The 21,896-nt window shown below is 38.3% G+C and overlaps 1 protein-coding gene across 1 annotated transcript in view; it reads right to left on the reverse strand.

The window, feature by feature from the left end:
- PIP5K1B (phosphatidylinositol-4-phosphate 5-kinase type 1 beta) overlaps positions 1–21,896 on the reverse strand; it is a 105,038-nt gene that overhangs the window by 11,801 nt on the left and 71,341 nt on the right. The window contains exons 8-13 of the mRNA XM_085312532.1: positions 15,694–15,905; positions 13,046–13,129; positions 12,889–12,937; positions 12,265–12,349; positions 5,726–5,881; positions 4,836–4,980 (exon numbers count right to left, since the gene is read on the reverse strand). Of these exons, the coding sequence (XP_085168658.1) occupies positions 4,836–4,980; positions 5,726–5,881; positions 12,265–12,349; positions 12,889–12,937; positions 13,046–13,129; positions 15,694–15,905 (731 nt within the window). The remainder of the gene's footprint in view (positions 1–4,835; positions 4,981–5,725; positions 5,882–12,264; positions 12,350–12,888; positions 12,938–13,045; positions 13,130–15,693; positions 15,906–21,896) is intronic.

The following is a 21,896-nucleotide window of genomic DNA, read 5'->3' on the forward strand; positions in this document are numbered from 1 at the left end:
AAAAAAAAAAAACAAAAAAACCCAAAAAAAACACAGAACTTCTTTTAGGTTTTATCTTCTATTCAACAACCAAACTGTTCCCTGAAACATTCAGCTAAATCATTCTAAAGCTTAATTTTTCACCAAGAGAAACACCCACATACTTTTTCCTGATCTCCAGAAAGTACTATATGCAGATTGGATCTGTTTAACTCAGTAAGCACAGATGGAGACATTCCTACTTCAGTGTATATGCAGAGATCTCCCCAGCAAAGCTCACAGCAACCTAGGGGGTTGCTTTTAAAAAGTACTGAAGAGAAACAACCCCCAACTCCCTCCGTTCGGACTACAACATCAAGAGAGGTGACTCTGTTCTCACAGCATACAGATCAAAGGATACGTGAAAKACCATCAAATTAGGAAACAGGAAAATGATATCTCACTGTTTAAACCAATGTTAGTTGACAGAAGTTTATGATAATGCTGCAGACTGCYTTATGATGCTGGAGTTTGTTTTAAGAGAAGATACTGCAGACAGCTAAAGTATGAGGCAACATTGTACAGTTTATGATGGTGCAACTTACGGGAAGGCTTTCAGGTAGTATTATTTTTGCACTTTTAACAGTGAGCTAGGCAGGGAAAAAAATCCGTAAAAAAAAGTCATATATACTTGCTGGTGAAGGAYATTCCTGAGATAATATTCGTTTACAGTGCTGCTAACTCCTGTTACCTAACAATTGCTAATGCCAAYTACCTCACAGTAAAGTTGGATAATATCACAAATACTGGAAGAACCTTAGACCTACATGGGCCTACTGCAAGCAGAACATTAAAAAGAAAAATTAAATAAGTTTTCTATTTTTCTGAAATGGTGAGCYGCTTGACAGGAATATGGTACCACAGTTGGATTGTGTGGGTAAGTACACGCTTAGGTACAATATTTTTAAGATAAGAAGAAAATACTTCTCCCTGTGAGAGAATACAGACTCTTTCCACAGCACTAGTTTATTTCCACACCTTAGGAAATGGGAACAGAAATTATCCGTGTAGTTGCATAGTAATTTCCATTCATGGGCAAGGCACCCTACCAAGATGAGTGAACATCACTGTAGGTCTTTGCAGACTGAGAATCCAAGTCACTGGACATTGCTTATAACACGACCACTTAACTGAGAAACAGCTTTATAAAACATAAAAGCCAGCTGTCATTCAACAGACAAGTATGCCAGTGTTTACTGAATAACATATATTACRTGATGTTTGTCTTTTTTCTTTTTATTTCCCTTTTGTAGATAAAGTTCCTCTTGTGCTGAAAAATATGGCCATCCTCACCTGCACCTTATCCTTTCATTCACTTTTGCCACTCCCTCTTCACGCTGCCTCACTAACTTCTCAAGTCTTCTCCAGCTTTTCCAAGTCTGAAGAGCAACTTGGTTAAAAAACAAACTAACAAACAACCCCCCCCCCAAAAAAAAACAAAAAAAMAAAAAACAAAAAAAAACAAAAAACACTCCCAGAGCTCCATACAACCAGCTGGCAACCTGCAGAAATGCTCCTGGTTAGCTATGTGCCTGTGACTGCTGCTCAGCCTCCTTTTGCTTTAGGCTAAATCCAWAAATGATGCTGTGTTACCTACCGARGGGTTATGCCAGCTGCCATCTGTACCATGTTAGGATTACCTGCACCCTCCTCACGCGCCACAGCCTCAGGAGCAGGTCTGGCTCAGCAAGTCCCCTCTGCTAAACCATGCTTGCATCAAGCCCCCCCCAAACAGGGCTGCCCCGGCCCCGGCACGGTGAGTTCCTCACCTCTACCAGACAAGTGCTGTGCACCCTCAAGCAGACAAGGTGCTGAGCTCCTTTTCTGTATCAAATCCTGTTTTCCCCTTCTTGGAAAACAATTACATCTCCATGTCTAATAGAAACAGAGGTATTTCAGAGAAGCTGAAGTTAAAAACAATATGCRTGCCTCGAGGTAGTCAGATGTATTACTACTCTTTTCAATCAGGCAAATAACAGCATCTGCCTTCTCACTGGTATGTGTGCATAATGCTCATTAGCATTAATGGGAGTCAAGAAGCTGTAGAGATACAGCATGCAGGATTATCTCCCTGCATTACCATAAAACACAGGTTTCTGACTGGTTACAAGRAAGTTCTTGTATTTTCTGTACTTTATGCCAGGACACTTTGAAGGACCGGGAAAAAAACCTGGCAAAGAGGATGCCAAGCTATAATTCTATTAACTTCAAGTAGAACTTCATAGTCCATCACATATTTAAAGACTGAAAGCAGGCTCACATTTGTAAACAAATCACTAAYTCAGGCTTTGTTAAAAAGCCTGCTCTGGGCTTGCCATTTATCAGAGACAAACTGAAATGTGATGAGTTCTGCATTTTGTAATATTCAAAAGCTCCAGTGAGATAAATATAAGGCATCTACCACTCAATATGTCACAGTAGGGTATTCAGTTTATTTATTTATTTATTYATTCTCTGGCAGCTTTTTTTATGATAAGATTGAARTTCCTCATATGTACCATAAGAGCATACATACCATTTAAACTGCATATATTACTTAATGCCGTCAACAAGGACAGACCTTGCTGCACAGGTGCAGAAAGTACAGCTGAGAATGAAGCTGCAAGTACCCAGAATCATCTAGTGGAAATCAGTATGATACCAAACATGCTTAGCAGCTCTCTTAAAGCCTAACAGAAAGCCCTTTCGCTATGACAGGGAAGCTAATCTTTGCAAATCTGACATGCTTAGACTGTGACATGAACCAGAGCTTGGTAGAGAGAAGAAAATTAGTTTCTAAGCCCTAGGGAACTTGGCAGAAAAGGTCAGAGCAAGACCAGGAAGGATGTTGGATGCAAGGGCTGACTCACCAGCCCCCACGGCAGCTCTTCTGGCTTGCGGGCAAGATCTTCTGTTTTGACACAGGAAATGGAAAAACTGCACGTCTGTCAGTACTGCTGCAAGGCCTGGTGCACAAGGGGCACCTGCTGACTGGGGTCCTGCATGCAAACCTGGGGTGCAGGCCCTGCAGCTCCATTCTCGTTTTATAACATGTGTAAGGTAATTGTATAATTGAAAACAGGCTCAACATTTTTTTTTTTTTTTTTTTTGGACTGAGACCTATCTGGACATTAGTAAGTCTGAATATGCACTTGAAGGATAGATCTGCTAAAACCTTATTTTGTTTTAGGATGATTTTTGAATTCCTCTACAGGAAAAAAAATCATAGACCTACTCACATAAGTAGCTCTTTCATACAAGTAACTTTGTACAARGGAAAGAGTATTTGAAAAGCTTTATTGGCAGTAAAAAGGTATCCAGTCAACCATGCAATTTTCCTTTTCTCACTGATGCTAATGCAAAGACTTTATGGAGTTTTATTTGAGGCTTACAGAACATACAAAAAAAAAATAGAACTCTATAACCTGATTTTTAGCAAAGATTAAATTTGGCGCAAGACCATGGAACATTATAGTCATACCATCATAAATTGGACAAGACTGACAGAAGCTGAACGGAAGGAGCTCTATTTCTACTAGCATTTATTACTTGGCAATTTTGTTTCTTAGAGTTTGTATGAGGCATTTTTGGACAATTCGTGGTGGTCTGTAATTAAAACTTTGGTTTTGTTATACCACAAACCATATCTCCCTTCAATTTTTTATAGCAAAATAAAGGCCTGTGGAAGATRCTCTGTCAGCAAGGCTTATTTCTACTTACTGAAGAAGTTGTATATCACTTTGATCAAGTAACCCTGCACATTATATTACTTCTTACAAAATGCAATTGGTCAAATTACAATGGGGAGAAAAAAATACTACTGCCCCATTACTGTTTGTAAACTTGATCATTTTGGACAACAGAGTTTAAAGCAAAGATCTACATCTCAGCACATAGACAAGCTTTTCAAATGTATATAGAGAGTGTGTAGCACCGGATTCAAAATAGGGAAATTCAAGATACCTGAGTTTCCAACAGTTACTCTCCCTGACAAGAACAGATGAAGAAATGACTATGTTGTGATTCAACATATGGTAGAGAGAGCCTCATGCAGGTAAGACCACACCACATGGCACCATTTGCCATCACATGCTTCCTTTCAGTCATAGCAGGTAGAGGCCAGGTACACAAAGATCACCAAGACCAACAAGATYTACTAGCTTGGGCATGGTGTTGGGTAGATGTGGTTACAATGCCTTCAAACACAGCTCAACACACACCCAAGCTCACTCTCAAGTGTCTGCACAACTTTCCCTGACTCTCTCCCACTTTTCTCCTTCCCAGATTAAGAACAGACAGGTGTAATCACAGCCACTGGGGAAGGTCTGCAGATACTCACTTGAGGGAATGGTCATTTCAAAATAATCATTCAGCTCTGCACATTTAAAATAAAGATCAACTTGAAAGTAATTCCCTTTTACTAACACAAAATTATGTAAAATTTTAGTCTTGTTTGATCTGTAGCTTTTTCAKGGTGCAGACAAGTTACAACACGTATTTCCTATTCTGATCGTACTGTAGCTTGGTTTGTAGCACAGAATAAAGTGAGAAAACAGAAAGAAAACTTTAATGTCCAATTTAGTTTTGTAACACAATAAAAAATTCAAAGTATACCTTAACACCTAAACTGTCTTCAATCATTTTATTTTTTGACCACAATGCAAAWTAAGTATGAAATATTATGGGCTTATAGCACTCCTCCTTCACTAGAGATACACAGCACGGAGCTAGAAACTTTCCCTTCTGCTTTAGCTCTCACAGAGCTAAGAGTATCAYATTGCCAGACTCTTAGCAGAAGGTGCTGGTGGGGAGCCCTCTGCCACACACACAGCCTTTACCTGCTACAGAAGAGCATGGTTTCATCACGTTGACAGTGCTCATCTACATTCAAGGAAGAAGAAGAAATTGTAGTTGCCAAGGAAGCTGCTTCAAACAGTGATGGAGTACTGGGCACTAGATCCGGCCGGTGCCGTGAACTTAGCACTGCATAGGCAAAAATAAAGAAGAGTATTAACAGATCACTTCAAAATGGATCCAAAGATCTTTATGGAGTCATGCTGTTCTCTCAATGGTTTTCCTGAGGCTTCTTAACAGGTTTGAATTGATGAGTTGTAATATTCCCATGCACACGCCTGCTTTCTTTCTCACTATAGGGCAAATTTCAGCTGCTGGRCAGTATATTTAGCAGCATACAGAGCCATGCAAGGGTGCATCTTAAAGAGTGGTATGAATATCTGCTGAATTCTTCAAGTATCAGGACTGGTCTCACACTACTGGGGCCTGGTTTTCAGGTGGGATTAGGCAGATGGTTCTCCTTTGAGCCCGGCTGCAGACTAACTCTGAAAGAGGCAGAGTCTGCATTACTTCCAGAGACTCTGGGAACGATGAACTGAGCTTCATAGCACGTTGCAGCACGTCTGTTCAGAAGGCAKAGAAATAGTAGCACTGGCTCTGCCCATAATCTGTTACCTGCATTGCGCAAACTATTTTAGGATCTCCTGAAAACAAGATGACAATTAAGATCATTTCGTAACCTTGACCGAGTGCCCCTTGCTCCTGGAGGCCCATTCTGCCATGCCAGATTAACAATTCACTCCAGGAGTAGTTACCAAGAATAACCTCACGCAGAAGTTTCAAAAGATCAGCCAGACTGTAAGCCTTTTATTCAGGGCTTATACTAAATTTCTTTAAAAACATCATTTAGGCTTATTGATTCCAAGGACATTACCTTCCTCATCAAGGCTGGAATAGCTCTGCCCCTCAGTAAGGATGCCATGCTTCTCATCCCTCCACTCTTGACTGACTGCACATACTATCTCTTGTGACGTTGCCTTCAGGGCTGCGATTGAATTGCACCGTTTCTTGGAAGGAGAAGTCTTTAAAGCTGCATCATCAAATGAAAGCAATCAGCACAGCTGCTGAATGATGTCATCCTATCATCTTTCATAGGATATACCATTTTTAAATGGAATAGAAAAGGAGGCTAACTGTAAAGCTAGAGTTTATGAATATAGACCAAGAACACATCAGATATAAATGCATTTATCAAATATTAGTTTAAAACTAGAGCCACTGTCATCAGTGTCTCAGCTGTAAATAAAGTAATTTTTATATTTTCTTAAGGGGTTTTTTTATTGTTCACTAGATGAAACATCAGGCCAGTTAACCAATTTTGACATTACTAAGTTACAAATCTCCCAAGGAGTATTGGCCCATGTAATCAAAGACAGTGGTATAGAAAGAAAAGCAGAAGACAGGAAAACTGAAAGATRTTTTGCAGTATTACGACAGGTTAAGATCGAGCAGTGGACGACTACTATGTAATGATGTATGTGCTCTCCACAGGATTTCCAGTCCAGTGGCACATGTCAAACATCACCTTTGGATAAAATAAACACTTTGAAAATGTTGATGGCTTATACTCAGCTATGAGCACTTCTCCTATAACTCTTACTAGGGTCTGCCTACGTACAGTGGCAACTTGGGTGAAACACTGGGGCGTGACCACTGCTACTGCTACTGATCTATGACCCCTAGTYTGTAACTCTTCTTTCAAAGGAATGYAAACTGCCTCATGTACTGTTTTTAATTGCCGAATGTTAACCTCTAAGCACTGACTGCAATGTTACCAGATGAACTGCAACAGCTGACACTGTGCTCCACAACAAAATGCAAAYTAAAAGCATCACAAACAGTTGGCTAAAAACTGACATATGCTTGGAAAATGATTCAGATGCATACCCCCAATATACTGTTAAAAAATGATGTAGTAGATAAGTCTTGGCCTCTGACTAAGGCTGAATCTGCTTATTATGTTTTTATTGTTATTCATGGAGCCTTTTTCTGTGCTTTAAGGGAAAAGCATACATTCGGAACAAAGCTTAAGAGTTCAAACTGAAATGCTGGACTCAAAGATTAAAAGCAGTGCTCCTGAAGACAAGCACACTCCTATTCTTTATTTTTCAAAAGAATGATATGAATTTGTACTATTAATCCCCCCCCCAAAAGTAGATAATCTTGTATGCAGAGCAGATCAATAAAAGTGGAATATTAAAACAAGTCAATAGTCTCGAAAAAGGAGACAGACAAATTTGAGACAGACATGGAGCTACTGGAGAGAGTCCAGCGTAGGGCTACAAAGATGATCAGACGGCTGGAGCACCTGCCGTATGAGGAACGGCTGCGAGAGCTGGGCCTCTTCAGCCTGGGGAAGAGAAGACTGAGGGGGGATCTGATCAAGGTGTACAAGTACCTGAAGGGAGGGTGTCAAGGGTACGGGGACAAACTCTTTTCAGTTGTCCCGTGTGACAGCACAAGAGGCAATGGGCAGAAAYTGAAGCACAGGAAGTTCCRCCTGASCGTGAGGGGGAATTTCTTCCCTGTGAGAGTGACGGAGCACTGGACCAGGTTGCCCAGAGAGGTTGTGGAGTCTCCTTCTCTGGAGATCTTCAAGGCCTGCCTGGATGCAACCCTGTCTACCATGCCCTAGGTGACCCTGCTGAGCAGGGAGGTTGGACTAGATGATCTCCAGAGGTCCCTTCCAAACTTACTGATTCTATGATTCTATGAAATTAAGTTCAGAGAAGAACCTGGGCAACACTCTTTATTGTACACTGTGGTTTTAAACAACAAAAAGAGTTGCATCTTGTGTTGACATCAAACTAGAAGCCAAAAATTGAAAAAATGGGAGGGAAAAAAAAAGACTCAAAGTTCAGGAAACACATACAGTTGCAAAAGTAATAGATCTCATTCTATAGACTAGAGTATTAAGCTGTCTATTTCCTGCTCCCTATCAGTGCAGAAGAGTTCCAGAAGGAAATGCCTGAGAGTACTGTCTTAGACAAAGGAGCTCCTACCACTTCTTTGGAAAAGGACCATTGTTCCATGGCTTAAGAGATCTCAGTCTCAGGAGGCTGTTTCTTCCTTTCAGCTGAATTTTATCTCACTATTTAGCACACTTTTTTATCACAATAATTCAGTTCCTTTTATTTTGATATTAATAACCATGTTGTGTCCCAAAATGTTAATTCTAATCATAAGCTTTACACTATGTGGCTTAACTTTTCTCTAAGATGTTAGTGCTGAGTTAAGTAAGTTGATACTTTGTGCCAGTATTTGTTGTCATTTTCCTCTTCCTTTAAATCTGATTTGACATTTTTCTTACTCTATGTAATTAATGGTTATGTTGAAATAAACCAGCCTAACACCAGGCAAGAAGGTGTTTGCAGAACACTTTCCATCAGTTTGACACAATGCCAGTTTGAGCCAATGTCCATTCAACACTTCAACATTGGTATCCAAACCAAATGTAGTTACAAAGGATAGGAATGTCACATTGCTAACTAGCATCCCTTTTAGAGTATATGTTCCTCTATCAGTTACGTGGTTCTAACCAGTCAATGCATGTATATTTGTCAAGAACTGTACTTTATAAAAAGCTGTGAAACTCACAACAATTTTCTAGAGGGTAAGTGTCAGAAATGTACCTTTGCTTACAAAACCTAAGAAGCGCAATGTCAGTACCTTTAACATAGATGCATTTAACATTAACAAACTGGTCTGTTTCTTTTATACTCTCATAACTGTTGGAAAAACTTCATTGCTCAGGTAACGAGAGCAGCTTTCCCCACAGAGCAGCCTAGGACACAGTGAAATCCAACCACTCCCCTTGCCTCGCTGCTATGTTCATCCTACTCCCTACAGCCTTCCTTACGACACGCACACCAAAGGCATCTCAGAGGTCACCACCGTTCCCCTCTGCACCTGTGGTGCTTTAACCCAGATTTCCTTTCACTAGCATGACCAATCTGGACAGAAATTATCTATTAATTCACTAACATTTCTAAAACTCTGCAAAAGTTATAGCTCCCTGACTAGCTGTCATCATACATACATGGAATCACTAATTAGGGTTAATTCCATTTTTACTCTTTTTCTTTAAAAGATTCCCCCACTCTCGTTAACAGATCTAATTCCTTATTTTTTTTCAGTTGGGTTACTCTCAGCCTTCTTCTCTCATCAATATACCCCTATTTTTCTTCATCTTATTTAGAAACTTCATTAAGTACTTCATTACTTATCTATTCTTCTAATTTCTTGTTCTTTTTAGTTATCACAGTTTTCTCTCTCTTTTTTGCTCTTTTAGATTTAATCACATACGTTATTCTAAACCGTCATGTCTCTGACATTTTTCAGGGTCAGGGTCACACAGTTTCACTCCAAACAACTGGGATCTTTCAAAGAACAGTTGGATGCTGTTGTTCAGAAAGTGATGATACTATCTTTACACAAAACACAGAGTAACATAGGCAAGTACAGTCTGAAAAAATACAGAATTTCAATGGTAGAAATTTTCATGAAAGTTAAACCTGAGCTGAAATTTTGATATAAGAAGCCCTATAAATCTCTACATTTCATTTTACCAGTCAAGCTCTTGCCCTAACAATGAATTAGTGATTATACTAGCAATGGTTTCAGTGTTACACAATCCTGAATCAGGATGCAGCTGCAAGTGAAGAGGTTAATCAACCCAAATATAATCCTACAAAACAAAATAATACAGTGTAAAGAAACTGGGACCTACCAAATTTTGACTTTGCATTAGAATGTCAACGATTCCAGTGAGCTGCAATTATTCTAATGTTCCCATAATTATGACATAGCAAAAACCTATAATCAGAATTTAGTATACACCCTTTGGAAAACAAGCAAACAACAAACCCAAACGAGCTCCTGTCCTTTAATCTGCAAATAGCCTTCAGCTATTCTTAAGTATTTGGAGAGATATGAACAAAAGCAGAGATCAACACTTCGTGCTTTCCGATCTACTCTGGTGGTCTCGTGGAACTCATGATTCATGTAACACCTTTGATTTTGCAAAATACAGGAGATAACAGAAGTATGGTTCTTGGTGTAAACTGAAGGTTTCCAGACAAACTGTTTTTTTTATCCTTTAGCAAATGTGTTGTTCTATCAAAAATCCAGAACTACTCTTTTGCTTTTAATTGGCTTTAAGTTTTTTAAAGATTTTTTTTAAATTAGAAAAAAAAGAACTGATCTTTGCATCAGGATGAGGATATTATTATACTACTGGAAAACCCATAACACTGGAAGGTCAAGATTACCCTGCATTGTGCTATTCAACCATGATGCTCCAAGAAAATTGTAGACATACCCAAGATTCTCCTTCAGTGAAGAAAGGGAAAGTAGGTACAATCAAGCGAGCTATGAACATATGAACTTACGTTCAAATAGATTTTTGCTTGACAGATAATTTTTTCCCTGTTGTTTTTCAAAGGCAGGATTACTGCAGGAAGTCTCAAAATAAATCACTTCCTTAATACTTACAAATTATTTTGTTTTGCTTCATAGCTTGGTGCAAGTTATGAGGAAAAAGTGTGTGCTGCTCACTATGGCACAGCCATGGGACTACAGCAATATCCATTTGTTCTTTTCAATTGATACCAAGCTGCGAGGAGTGTCTGACACACCTGAGGGCTGTGCTGCCATTCAGAGAGACCTGGACAGGCTGGAGAGCTGGGCGGAGAGGAACTTCCTGAGGTTCAACAAGGGCAAGTGCAGAGTACTGCACCTAGGGAGGAATAACCGTATGTCCCAGTACAAGCTGGGGGCTGATGTGCTGGAGAGCAGCTCTGCAGAGAAGGACCTGGGAGTGCTGGTGGATGACAAGTTGACCATGAGCCAGCAATGTGCCCTTGTGTCCAAGAAGGCCAATGGTCTCCTGGGGTGCATTGGGAAGAGTGTTGCCAGCAGGTGGAGGGAGGTGATCCTGCCCCTCTCCTCAGCCCTGGGGAGGCCTCATCTCGAGTCCTGTGTCCAGTTCTGGGCTCCCCAGTACAAGACAGACATGGAGCTACTGGAGAGAGTCCAGCGTAGGGCTACAAAGATGATCAGASGGCTGGAGCACCTGCCCTRTGAGGAAYGGCTGYGRGAGCTGGGCCTCTTCAGCCTGGGGAAGAGAAGACTGAGGGGGGATCTGATCAAGGTGTACAAGTACCTGAAGGGAGGGTGTCAAGGGTACGGGGACAAACTCTTTTCAGTTGTCCCATGTGACAGCACAAGAGGCAATGGGCAGAAACTGAAGCACAGGCAGTCCCGCCTGACCGTGAGGGGGAATTTCTTCCCTGTGAGAGTGACGGAGCACTGGACCAGGTTGCCCAGAGAGGTTGTGGAGTCTCCTTCTCTGGAGATCTTCAAGGCCTGCCTGGATGCAACCCTGTCTACCATGCCCTAGGTGACCCTGCTGAGCAGGGAGGTTGGACTAGATGATCTCCAGAGGTCCCTTCCAACCTTACCGATTCTGTGAATCTATGATTCTAATTTGGAATCATGTCACAAAATGCAATAGCTATTTGTTCAGTTCTTTTCCTGACATCTAACTCCAGACATCTACACGAAAGGTAGTTACTGCAGTGTTACTTATTTTATTTTAATACTAAATACCTTCTCGGTTTCACCTCTAACCTCTTGCATAGATTCAGGAAGAAGATACCAGCCTGAGATTACTTTTCTTCCCCAACGCCTTAAGAGTGTTTCAGATGCTATTTTACAAGTTTTATAGATAAATTCATTTTATTTCATAAAAGCAGCAGCAATTAATAGTTAAATTATTACTGAAAAACCTAAGTGTTAACTCAAGACAACTCTCAGTGCTAATGTCCAACTACAGTGACAGTGGGTTTTTTTTCCATTCTTCTAAGTAGCTAATAATAATATCTATCTTGCCCTTGGGAATGAACTAAAAGATTAAGGAAAGGAGAAATGTAGAGGAAAAGTAAAAACAGGTGAAAGTCACAAAGACAGAAGTTTTTAAATGACATTCAACTTCCCATTTTTTCCYCAATAAAGCACAGAAGAAAACATTTGGAAGAATGCTTTCCTTTCTAACATGTTAAATTTTGTGGGCAAACAAACTTTGCTTATGCAAATAAAACTAATTAAGTCAATAGGAATATTCTGATCAGTAACGGATACAGGACTGGACCCTTGATTAGCTTTATATCTGTGGTAAAAGGAGGAAATTTGAATAGCCTTTAGATGCCCTTGGTGCGACAACAGATACATGGCAAATAATTTTCCGTAAGTCTACAGCTAGGGTGCAATCCCAGTGGCTTCAATGAAGAAACTCACCTGCTGATAATTTTTGTTAAGTGCCACACAATCCTGGATAAATGGYTTTCTTTTATCAAGAAAAAAACCCAATGATTATTGCATTACCTAGCAGAGTAACAATGACAACTTTCTTACCTTGAACTTTTTTGAAAACTCTTGTACTCATAAACTTCAAAAATCTGTCAGCATAAAAACTTGGTCTGTGAACTGAAACAGTGTCCTGCAAGATTTAAAAAGATCTTGGTCACATTCTCCATAGGAAAATCAAAACTAAATTGTCAAGAAAAAAAAAAATCAGATGTCTCAGGTAAACTGTACCATGCATTTCAGACATACTCAAAAACAAAACCAAAAGCCTTTTTCACTTTTAAAGGTTAACTCTTCAAGAACTTTTTTTCAAGTTCTATTATTTAACTTATGAAATTATGTGTTTTGAATTTTATACAGCCACACTCTACAAAATCTTTCTAGCATTTGAAAAATCTTGTGTACATTTTTAACTGCAGATTCATCAATGTTCTGCTGAATGGCTCATGTCCTGTTTAAATAAGAAAAATGTGATTGCTTTATTTACTTCTTGAAAGATCAACAAATAGAATTAGAACATGTTTCAGGAAATGCACCTAAAAAATTACAGCAGCAGCCTAGCTGTCACAGTGATGTATAGATTACAAAAGCATCAGCACTTACCTTTTTCTGGTCAGCAGAAGTCGAAGTTCCATTATCTAAAACATCAACAACTAAAAATAATCTACTTACCCCATCATAAACAAGAGCTTTCCAGGAATGTTCCAACTTCTTCATAAACCTAAGAATATAAAAATAAAATCAGAACTGCCCTATGAAATTTCCACATTTGTAAGTAATATCAGAATAGCTGATTGCAATAAAAACTTGAAATAGAACTGCCACTTACCTGTATGACTGCAGAATATCAATAATGCCCATAAACAGAAGCAATTTTTCCCCTTTATGGCTTTTAGCTGGAATACCTCCCATTCTGATGGAAACAACAAAAACATTGTATGATTATCCTTTAATACAACTCTGATTATCTCCTAGCAGATGAACTGTACCTACTTATAAACCCAAACAAATAAGCACTAGGTGAGCACACTGCAAAGTTAGCTAAATGTGGGTTACTTAGCATACAASTGATTTTAAATGACGATACCTGAAATATGTGGATAGAGTAGTAAATAACCACTATAAGCATGCAATATTTTGGGATAACTTCTAGAGGAATTATGAATATTTAGATGGTCTGAAAATTGTAAAAGTTTAAATCAGTTTATTATTAAAGGATAACAACATTTTTTGCCTAGCTAGACAAAAATCTTGTCCCTTTATTGATCATTTGTATAATAAAACTGTAGAGAATCTACCCATAACTCCGAGTCTGAAAAAGTTGAGCTTTGTGTATTTTTCACTAAAAATGTGCATAAATATTTCCAAGACTTCTTTACAGATTAGTGACAGGATAAGTAACGGTAGCAAGCTGGGAAACTTAATTACCCAAATTGCCTGCTTGGTTCAGAGTATTTACGTGGWATGACCTTCAAGTACAGATTCTTCATCCTGAGACCTTCTCTTCCMACTCTGCTCCCCACCCCACCAAAAAAAAGTTGTCCAGATGTTTTAAGCACCAGAGACTGAAATCTTTTCAGTTTACTTCTGTTAGCCTCTGTTGACCTACATGTACCCATGACAAAACTAGAGGAAAAGATTGAAGATGCAACACATACAGTATTTCTACACCGTTTCCAAGGGTTTGAAAAACAATACACACCTGAGCCTGCAAGCAAAAATTAGAGTGGAGAGTCCAGTTCTCAGCAGRAAAAAAAAATTCTAATTCCCATAATGAAATTCCCAAACAACTCACACTTGCTTTGCATTTCAGAAAAACAAACATACAAAATAAACATTGTTTTCCACCTTTGTTGATTATTTCTCAAGTGTGATAATTAGTAAGCAGTTTACAGTTCTGTAATTCCTCTCTTGCTGAAGGAACACAAACTCTGTTAATAATGTTTACCCAAATTACTTATTCTGCCATTGCAGCATAGCAACCTCCTCCCACCACAGAACATCTCCTGAATTTTTAAACTTTGTTATTATTTACTTCAGTGCTAGGCACAGTGGAGACTGTGTAAGACCAAGGGAAGTTAGATTGGTTGTAAAGCCCGGTCCATTCAATGAATCAATGGAGGAAAGTGACCTGGCTTTATTTATTTACTTATATTATTAAGGCTTAAGTTCATTTTAACTGACCCCTCCTYCAGTGCAGTCTGTTGCATTACCAGTTATGTCAACACAAGACAGGACACAACGCAAGGGGCCAGGGAAGGACGGAGGTGCTACGACATGCTTTTAGCAGCAGCACTGCACTGCTGGAGWTCAGGGAAGCGCCACGTTGCACCGACGCGGACACGATGTGGACGCTCACGATGGGTCCCAGGCGTATCACCACTGGGCCTTTTTTGGATGACTTATCCAATCAGCTTTGGCTTTTAGTGAAGGAAACCTGCCAGCACAACACTGCTGCAACTGTGTAACAGCACACCATACAAATTGAGTGTTAACTTTCACTATCTTTTACGTGCACAACAGTAATACTGAAAAAAAAGGGCAAAAATCAGCTTTTTTGTCTAAATTTATATTCTAGGACTATGAATAGCTGGAAACTCTCTATAAATACCAAGTATGATCAGTTAGCCATTCATGTGCTGAAGGTTTAAGCACATGATTCTTTATCATTAATGGTATTTACCTGGAGGAACCCCCTGAAAACTAGCAAAAGAATACATTTTTTTAATGTGGAATTAAATCCTCTTTAGTCCTTATAATCAAGGACTAATTATACAGAATGAGAATGGTGATTGGTGATTGTAATGACAACACTGAATGTATATCAAAAGAAATAGTTGGTTAACTATGGTCTATATACATAAATTTCTATTGCAATTTCTGCTAGACAGAAAAATAAGAAAAAAGCAGCAGTTCTTAAAAATCAGGAAATATCCTGAAATACCCAACCTATGTATGACTGCATTTCAGTGGYTGATGATACAGTTCTATGTATTAAGTATACTACACTAAGCTGAAAATAACCCCTGCAGATATACTGATTACAACATTAACAAATAGTTTTTTGCTCATGGCTTATGAGGCTGCTTCCAATTAAAATTAGTTCATACACGGAACCTGTGCAATGGCTGTCTCACAACAACTCATTTATAAGTAAATACTCTTGTGCCTTCATAAGTCACTATGAATAATAATAACCATAACCATAATTTGCTATCATATTTGATATCATATAACCATATTTGCTATCATATCTGTAAAGATGCTCAACCAACTAATCAACTTTTTTATTTCCTGGTCTCTAACAAATCTCAATGGTGCAGATTTGAAAATGTTACAAAACACAAACAAGCACTATTCAGCTTAGACTCTTGAAAGCTTTGCCAATATCAGACTTGATATAAAATGGCACAGGACTGAAGAGATGGAATGGATAAATTTTAGTAGTAGCTTTAGGAGTGGGTTATGGGCACTCACGTATTTGTTGCCTCTGTGATGACAGAGTCCCCAGACTTGCCGGGGCCCTGTATAGACTCCATGGCTGTAGAATAGAGCACCTTCTGCCCTCCTGGACGTTTTGCATCAGATGTGCTCTGGGAACTATCCCCGTCTTTTTCTTTCATGTTACTATCCAGTATGTGGATTCCCAGGAGCAGGCTGTAATCCATGATCTTGAAACTTTCTAATACCTATCAATAAAGAAGAACCGGTTGTACTGAAACAGAAAAAAAGACTATATACAGTATCAACTACACAGCAGCACCTTGAGAACCCGGAAAAAACAAACCTTAAAACAGAAGTTTCTCTCAGGAGGAAAATTAACAAAATGGAAATTAAATATATATATATATATATATATTACTACCCCCTACAAATCAAAGTGCTAAGAAGCTAATTATCTCAATCCACTTTCTTACAAGTGGGGAAAGGAAGATGCATAACTGAAATGAAACCTAACATAAGTCACAGATAAGGAAGATCTGTCTAGTCAGCAATTCTTTTTATTTATTGCAAATAAGGAATTAACAGGCCCACTATGTACTTATGTACTGTAAAGATTTTTAAACAGTCACCTCTAAAGCATGCTCTTTATTGAGCATTTTTACCTACACCGAAAATTTGAAAAAACTACTCTCTCCATCCACCTCCTGTTTATAACTGAAAGAGCATCCTTTGAGAATTTTCAAAGATCAAAAAGAGAATTTGTTACAACCTTCTTATCAAGAGTTGATGGGATTTGGGTACATAACTCTTGCATCTTTCCTTAGCAGGCTAAATATACCCATCTAAACTGCAAAGGCAATTTTATTTTCTGAAGGATAGCTTTTCACCCAACCTTCTCTTCTAGCTCTGCTAATCACGTGGCCTCTGACAGCAGCAGGTTGCCTTTCCTCATGTGTATTCCTGTGCGATTCCGGTCACTTACAACATTATGAATTCTGGCGTACTTCCGTTAAAAGGAGAAATTGTTCAAGTCAATATGCAAACATGTAAGCTAAAACAAGCCGTAATTATATTTAATGGTATAGCCAAAATGCTAGCAGATAGCTGCTGTGTTAAGCATCTTTGCATGATAGCAGCACTAAAACAGGGGAGAAAAATTATGAACAATCAAGCATGATACATTGTGCCATGCACCTCTTCTTTACTTCATGCAGCTCAGCAACGATGTGTTTTGGCACACAATGCCCTACTGATAATGGTACAATTCTTGACACTGAATCTAGGAGTACTACATCTTTTTACCTGAACAAGAACAAAATCTGATTTTACAGGGACAAACAAACCTCAGGTATGTCAGTTTGATGAAGGCAGTCAAATCWTAAATATTTTACACGAAACACTGAGCTGCACTGTGAACTTTAATGCATATTTTGCAAATCCAAAATGAGATTTGTTGGCAAGCAGCAGGAAAGGGTCTAACGATTTGTGAATTTGTATAAGGGAGAAAAGGAAGTCCCCCAGAGGGACTTAAAATTATCTCTGGTGAGCAGGGGTGTTAACTACTGTTTATGTCCAAGAACATTACCAGAGAGTAAGGAACAATCTGCCTACTCCATCTGTATTCCTTATGTATTTATTGTATTAAACAGAAGCCAAATGTACAATACAACTGAACTGTTTTCAAGCTCTGTTGCCTCTTCCTGCACTTGTTTTCCTGAATTTCCTAATTCACTTTTGGCATTTTTCTTCTGTGAGCAACATGGGGGACTACTCTTAGCACCACTATCAGTATGGAAACCTTGAAGAATGAAAGATAGCCTTATACACTGTAAACTAAGTGCAGAAAGACATAGACTTATCCTGATCTCCAGAGATTAAAAAAAATTAAAAATCCTCACGAGACTAAAATAAACTAAGTTTGATCTCACGCTCAGAATAATTCTACAGAGACAAGCTATTTACAAATGCAACTGCAAAACAGCTGCTATGTTTATCAGTACCCTATTGCATCCTTTGATAATGGGACTTTCACAGTGTTTCAGGACACAACAAAGAAGCATATTCTAGATTACTACATGACAAGATAATGCAATATTTTTTCTCATTRTGTGTGAACACATTATGGCTAATAACTTCTCATTTTATGATGATCACAATTTGCAAATAGCACAATACCAATTCAATAGCACAGCTAATGAATATAAAGGCACAGACATAGTTCCAAATGCACTCTCTAGAATTCTCCTATCTGCTGAAAAAATACAACCAAGTTTTACTCTATATTTCTGARGAAATATTAGATGATGCTGCCATTAAAAACATGTAGTAACTGGATGTGCAACTACATATTGTAATATACATAAGTACATACATAAGTAGATGCTGGGTACACTGAAAAATGTAATACAGTTCATCCTCTCCAAAATACTTACCTCAGTAGCACAGTTAATAACACTATTTATGCAAAGCCAGATTTCACCTGCTGATCAGGCTTGGAAAAGCACTAGCACATTTATTTTACAATTATAAAACAATAGCTTGGCCTTTGAGAATTTTGCGTTCAAGCTACTCTTTACCCCCTGTTGAATTAGAGCTATAATGATTTTATGTGCTAATTATACAACCTAGTCTTAGTATTGGACATAATCTCTTGGAAGGTCCTTGGATAAACATGCTGGTTCTTGCACAARGACCTCCTTTGTGATAAAATTCAGCCTTCTGACCACATCAATTCACGTTGCCACTTAAACCTCACTATTTAGACTAAACAGAGGACTAAAAATCTCTTTGCCTATTTATGACTTYGTACTGAAACCACTGAAAAACATCATAAAACCCAGCGAGTAGCTATTTTGTTATTCTGGTGCATTATGAAGCTGAAACACTCACACCTCCAATGGATTAATTACAACACATATTCCTACAAGCAGCACACAGCATATAACTGCCCACCTCGTGCCCCAGATACTCTTGGTTCTATTCAGGGCAGGATTGTCTATTCTACAATGTACTTTCAGGATACTCTGACATGATTTGGCCCCCACCCCACCTGCTGACTGCTTTGATATACATTTCTGATTTCCTATCTTTAATAATTTGATAAGCAAAACAGTCACTCCTAACGCAAGTATGTATCTTCTGGTAGATCTAAGCTATGGAAATGCCAGCTAAGGAAATTATCAGCTAAGGAAAATACTGATAGGGAAATAATTAATCAGAAAAAACAAAAGAGTCACCCCCCCCACCGCCAAGCCCCCTCAAAACATCAGTGGTGAACAAAAAACTTAGTGCAAATTCTTCAGTCTGTACAAAGACAGAACTTTTACTTCAGTCAATGGGATTTCCAACTGAACATAACTGAAAGGTTCCCACCTATCACTTCATTATCAACTGTTAATGAAAAATGCCAAATTWCGATATTTTTGAATGTGTAAGTAGCATTTTGCACACAAAGTTGTAAAAATTAATCTGGTTCCCCAAAACAAAGTYATGTGATGTAGCACATCAAGCTATGCGCACGCAGACAAAAAACACAAAGGYCTAAACCTTTTCTTATGTCAAGAGTTTCTTGCAATCAGTTCTGTTGATTTTAGATGGAACTGCTTTTGAGCAACAGCAGTAACCTTTTGTTACAAAGGTAGTAAAATGAAATCCTAATCTTATGAAGGGAAACCGCACAATACGGATACTGTAGTACTGTATGTCACTATAATGGCATTCATTCAYAGTAAAATAAGGCAGCCTTGCAAAACACTGGATGTCGGCCCTGGGGGGATCGCTAGATATTGACATTACTGCCCAAAATGCGTGTGTTGTATGGTTAAAATGAGAGAAATTCAATCTGTATTCATGTAACTACTCCAAAATGCACCTTGCCAGCATAATGATACTGGAAGTTTTCAGCAAGAATATTTTCTGTTTGCCAGCAGACTGCATGATTAAGTGCTTTACTTAACAGAAGTAAATGAATGTTCAGTTCATTAACTCTGCATTACATTGCTCCTCTTATTAGTATTTGCATATGTACTTTTTTCCTAGCAATACACATTTTGTGAATACAGTGTTGTCACTCAGTCATGATGTACCACTAACAGGGCTGGCATTAGCCTACCTGACAACTTCCAGTGTGAAGCTCCTCTTACTCTGTTATCCTCTTTGACTCTACTTTGTCCTCATACCATATAAAAAGCAATAAAATGGCATCACAAAATATGTTGCTTTGAACATGGGAAGTCCTTTGTTCAGATTCTCTCTCTTCTTGGAGCTAGTCAGATGTTAAAGTATTTCGTGAATCATCTTCGACATGGTTACATTGAACTATCTCAGCTTATGGCTAATAAAACAAACCAAGTGTTTCTGCTACAGGACTTCATCTTTATTTTAGATCAGGCACAAGCCGTGTATAGTCTGCAAGTGAAATTTGCATTCATATTGCTAACTATGAAAAGCAACTATGAGTCAGAGGGTTATTTTCATAATATAATCAAAGAATGCATTATTCAACAAAAGCTAATTTCACAAATCTATGAAATACAAAACCTTAAGAGGGTAACCTTCAAGTAGGCATTTCCTCTAAAAACATTTTAGGAAAGGGATATAAGAACTAACAGAACCAAAACAAGATGAATTTTACAGTGAATCAATAATCAACCTCCAATATAAGGAAACATATAAAACCACAGACTAAAACAGTATGCTGCAAAATGAGCATTTCTTGAAATACAAGCYTGACTTAGCAAATAAACATCACATGCCTGATCATGGATCTTTATTTAGAAACAATCTACCCCAAGAAAATAAAACCCTAGCCCTCCACAAAACATGTGGGCTGTCAATTCTGATTTCAACAGAATTCTAACTACTTACCGTTAACTAACACTCCAAGAAATTACAGTCTGGTTTCTGATTTTCCAAGTAGAAATAAAGAGGAATTTTGGATTTCAGTTGATCCTGCACGAGTCGTAAAATGTTGAGACACAAGAGACCTGCAGCACAGATCCCTGTCCATTCTCCTCAAACTAGCTTTTCTGTGAAGGCCCTTCACCTAACGTCAGTACCTCTGCCCCCTCCGTGCTGTGCCATCTATTAGGTCTGCCCTACGCCACAGTCCAGTGTTCCTTCAAGTTGTGCCTCACTACTGCTGGTAGGGATATTCCGTAAAATGAATCACTACATAAAAATGCAGTAAAAAATGTCTGTAAAATGAGTAACCTACATAATGTGGAAAAAAGAAACAAAAAAAAAATCTGTCATTAAGCATTTTGAAAAATCCTGTGAATAAGTTTGACCATATCAGATCTCTATTCCTGTTGCTTCAGCACAACACAGAAGTACATTCAAACCATAAAACCTCAGGTTTTTGCAGCAACTTGTTAAAACCAAAGTGATGAAAATAAATAGCTGGACCTGAAACTTCTCTGAGAACTGACTCTCTGTCTTCAATTCTGTATTTCCTTATCCTTACAGACTCAAATCAGGCCATCAACACCAGGCTTAAAATACAATTTCCTTGGAGAAGTCCATAGTGTTTTTTGCTGATATAATATAGGAAAAATGCAGAATATAACAAAGAAATCAATTATCGCTAGTAAAAAGAGTATGAAATGATTGCCCTGTTCTTCAAAGCCACATGACCACAACTGGATTGATAGACATTGCTTCTGTAGGAGATGTTTTGAAATACAGGCACCAATATAATTGTTCTATTGTTAATCTGCAATGAAACCATGTACTTCTGTTTAAAATATTTCTCAAAATTTGCATAAAATTCTTACAAATGTAGAGAGCACACTTTAAATACTCCTTTTTGTTTTGCTGCTTCCAACAGTAGGATTGTTTCCAAGCACTGCTACTGAATGTTAGCAATTGAATGAAAGCAAAAATGAAACCATAATAGTGTTGCATCAGACTAAAGAAAAATCATGCTTGTTAAGTTTATCTTAGAAATCAAGCCAACTTATTTCAATTTAAATTATTAGAAGGAAATCCAAAAATTCAAAAGCTGAGCTCAGTTGTTTGGTTTCCAATCCTAATTAAAAATCTTAGTAGCAATACATTTTGTCCCTCATGTCTAGAAATGTCTTAGGCAATAAAGAAGAAAATGTTAATCGAACCCTCACTCTGACTACCAAGCAAAAATAGTATTCACAAATTTTAATCCTCCTGATATTGTGGAGACGTAGCTACATGATACCTCTTAAGAGTGCTGTGAGACATCTAATTATTATCCTAGTTCT

This window comes from Rhea americana, unplaced genomic scaffold (genome assembly GCF_003343005.1).
Source record: "Rhea americana isolate MKP2758 unplaced genomic scaffold, rheAme1 scaffold_11, whole genome shotgun sequence".
NCBI classification, from domain to species: Eukaryota; Metazoa; Chordata; class Aves; order Rheiformes; family Rheidae; genus Rhea; species Rhea americana.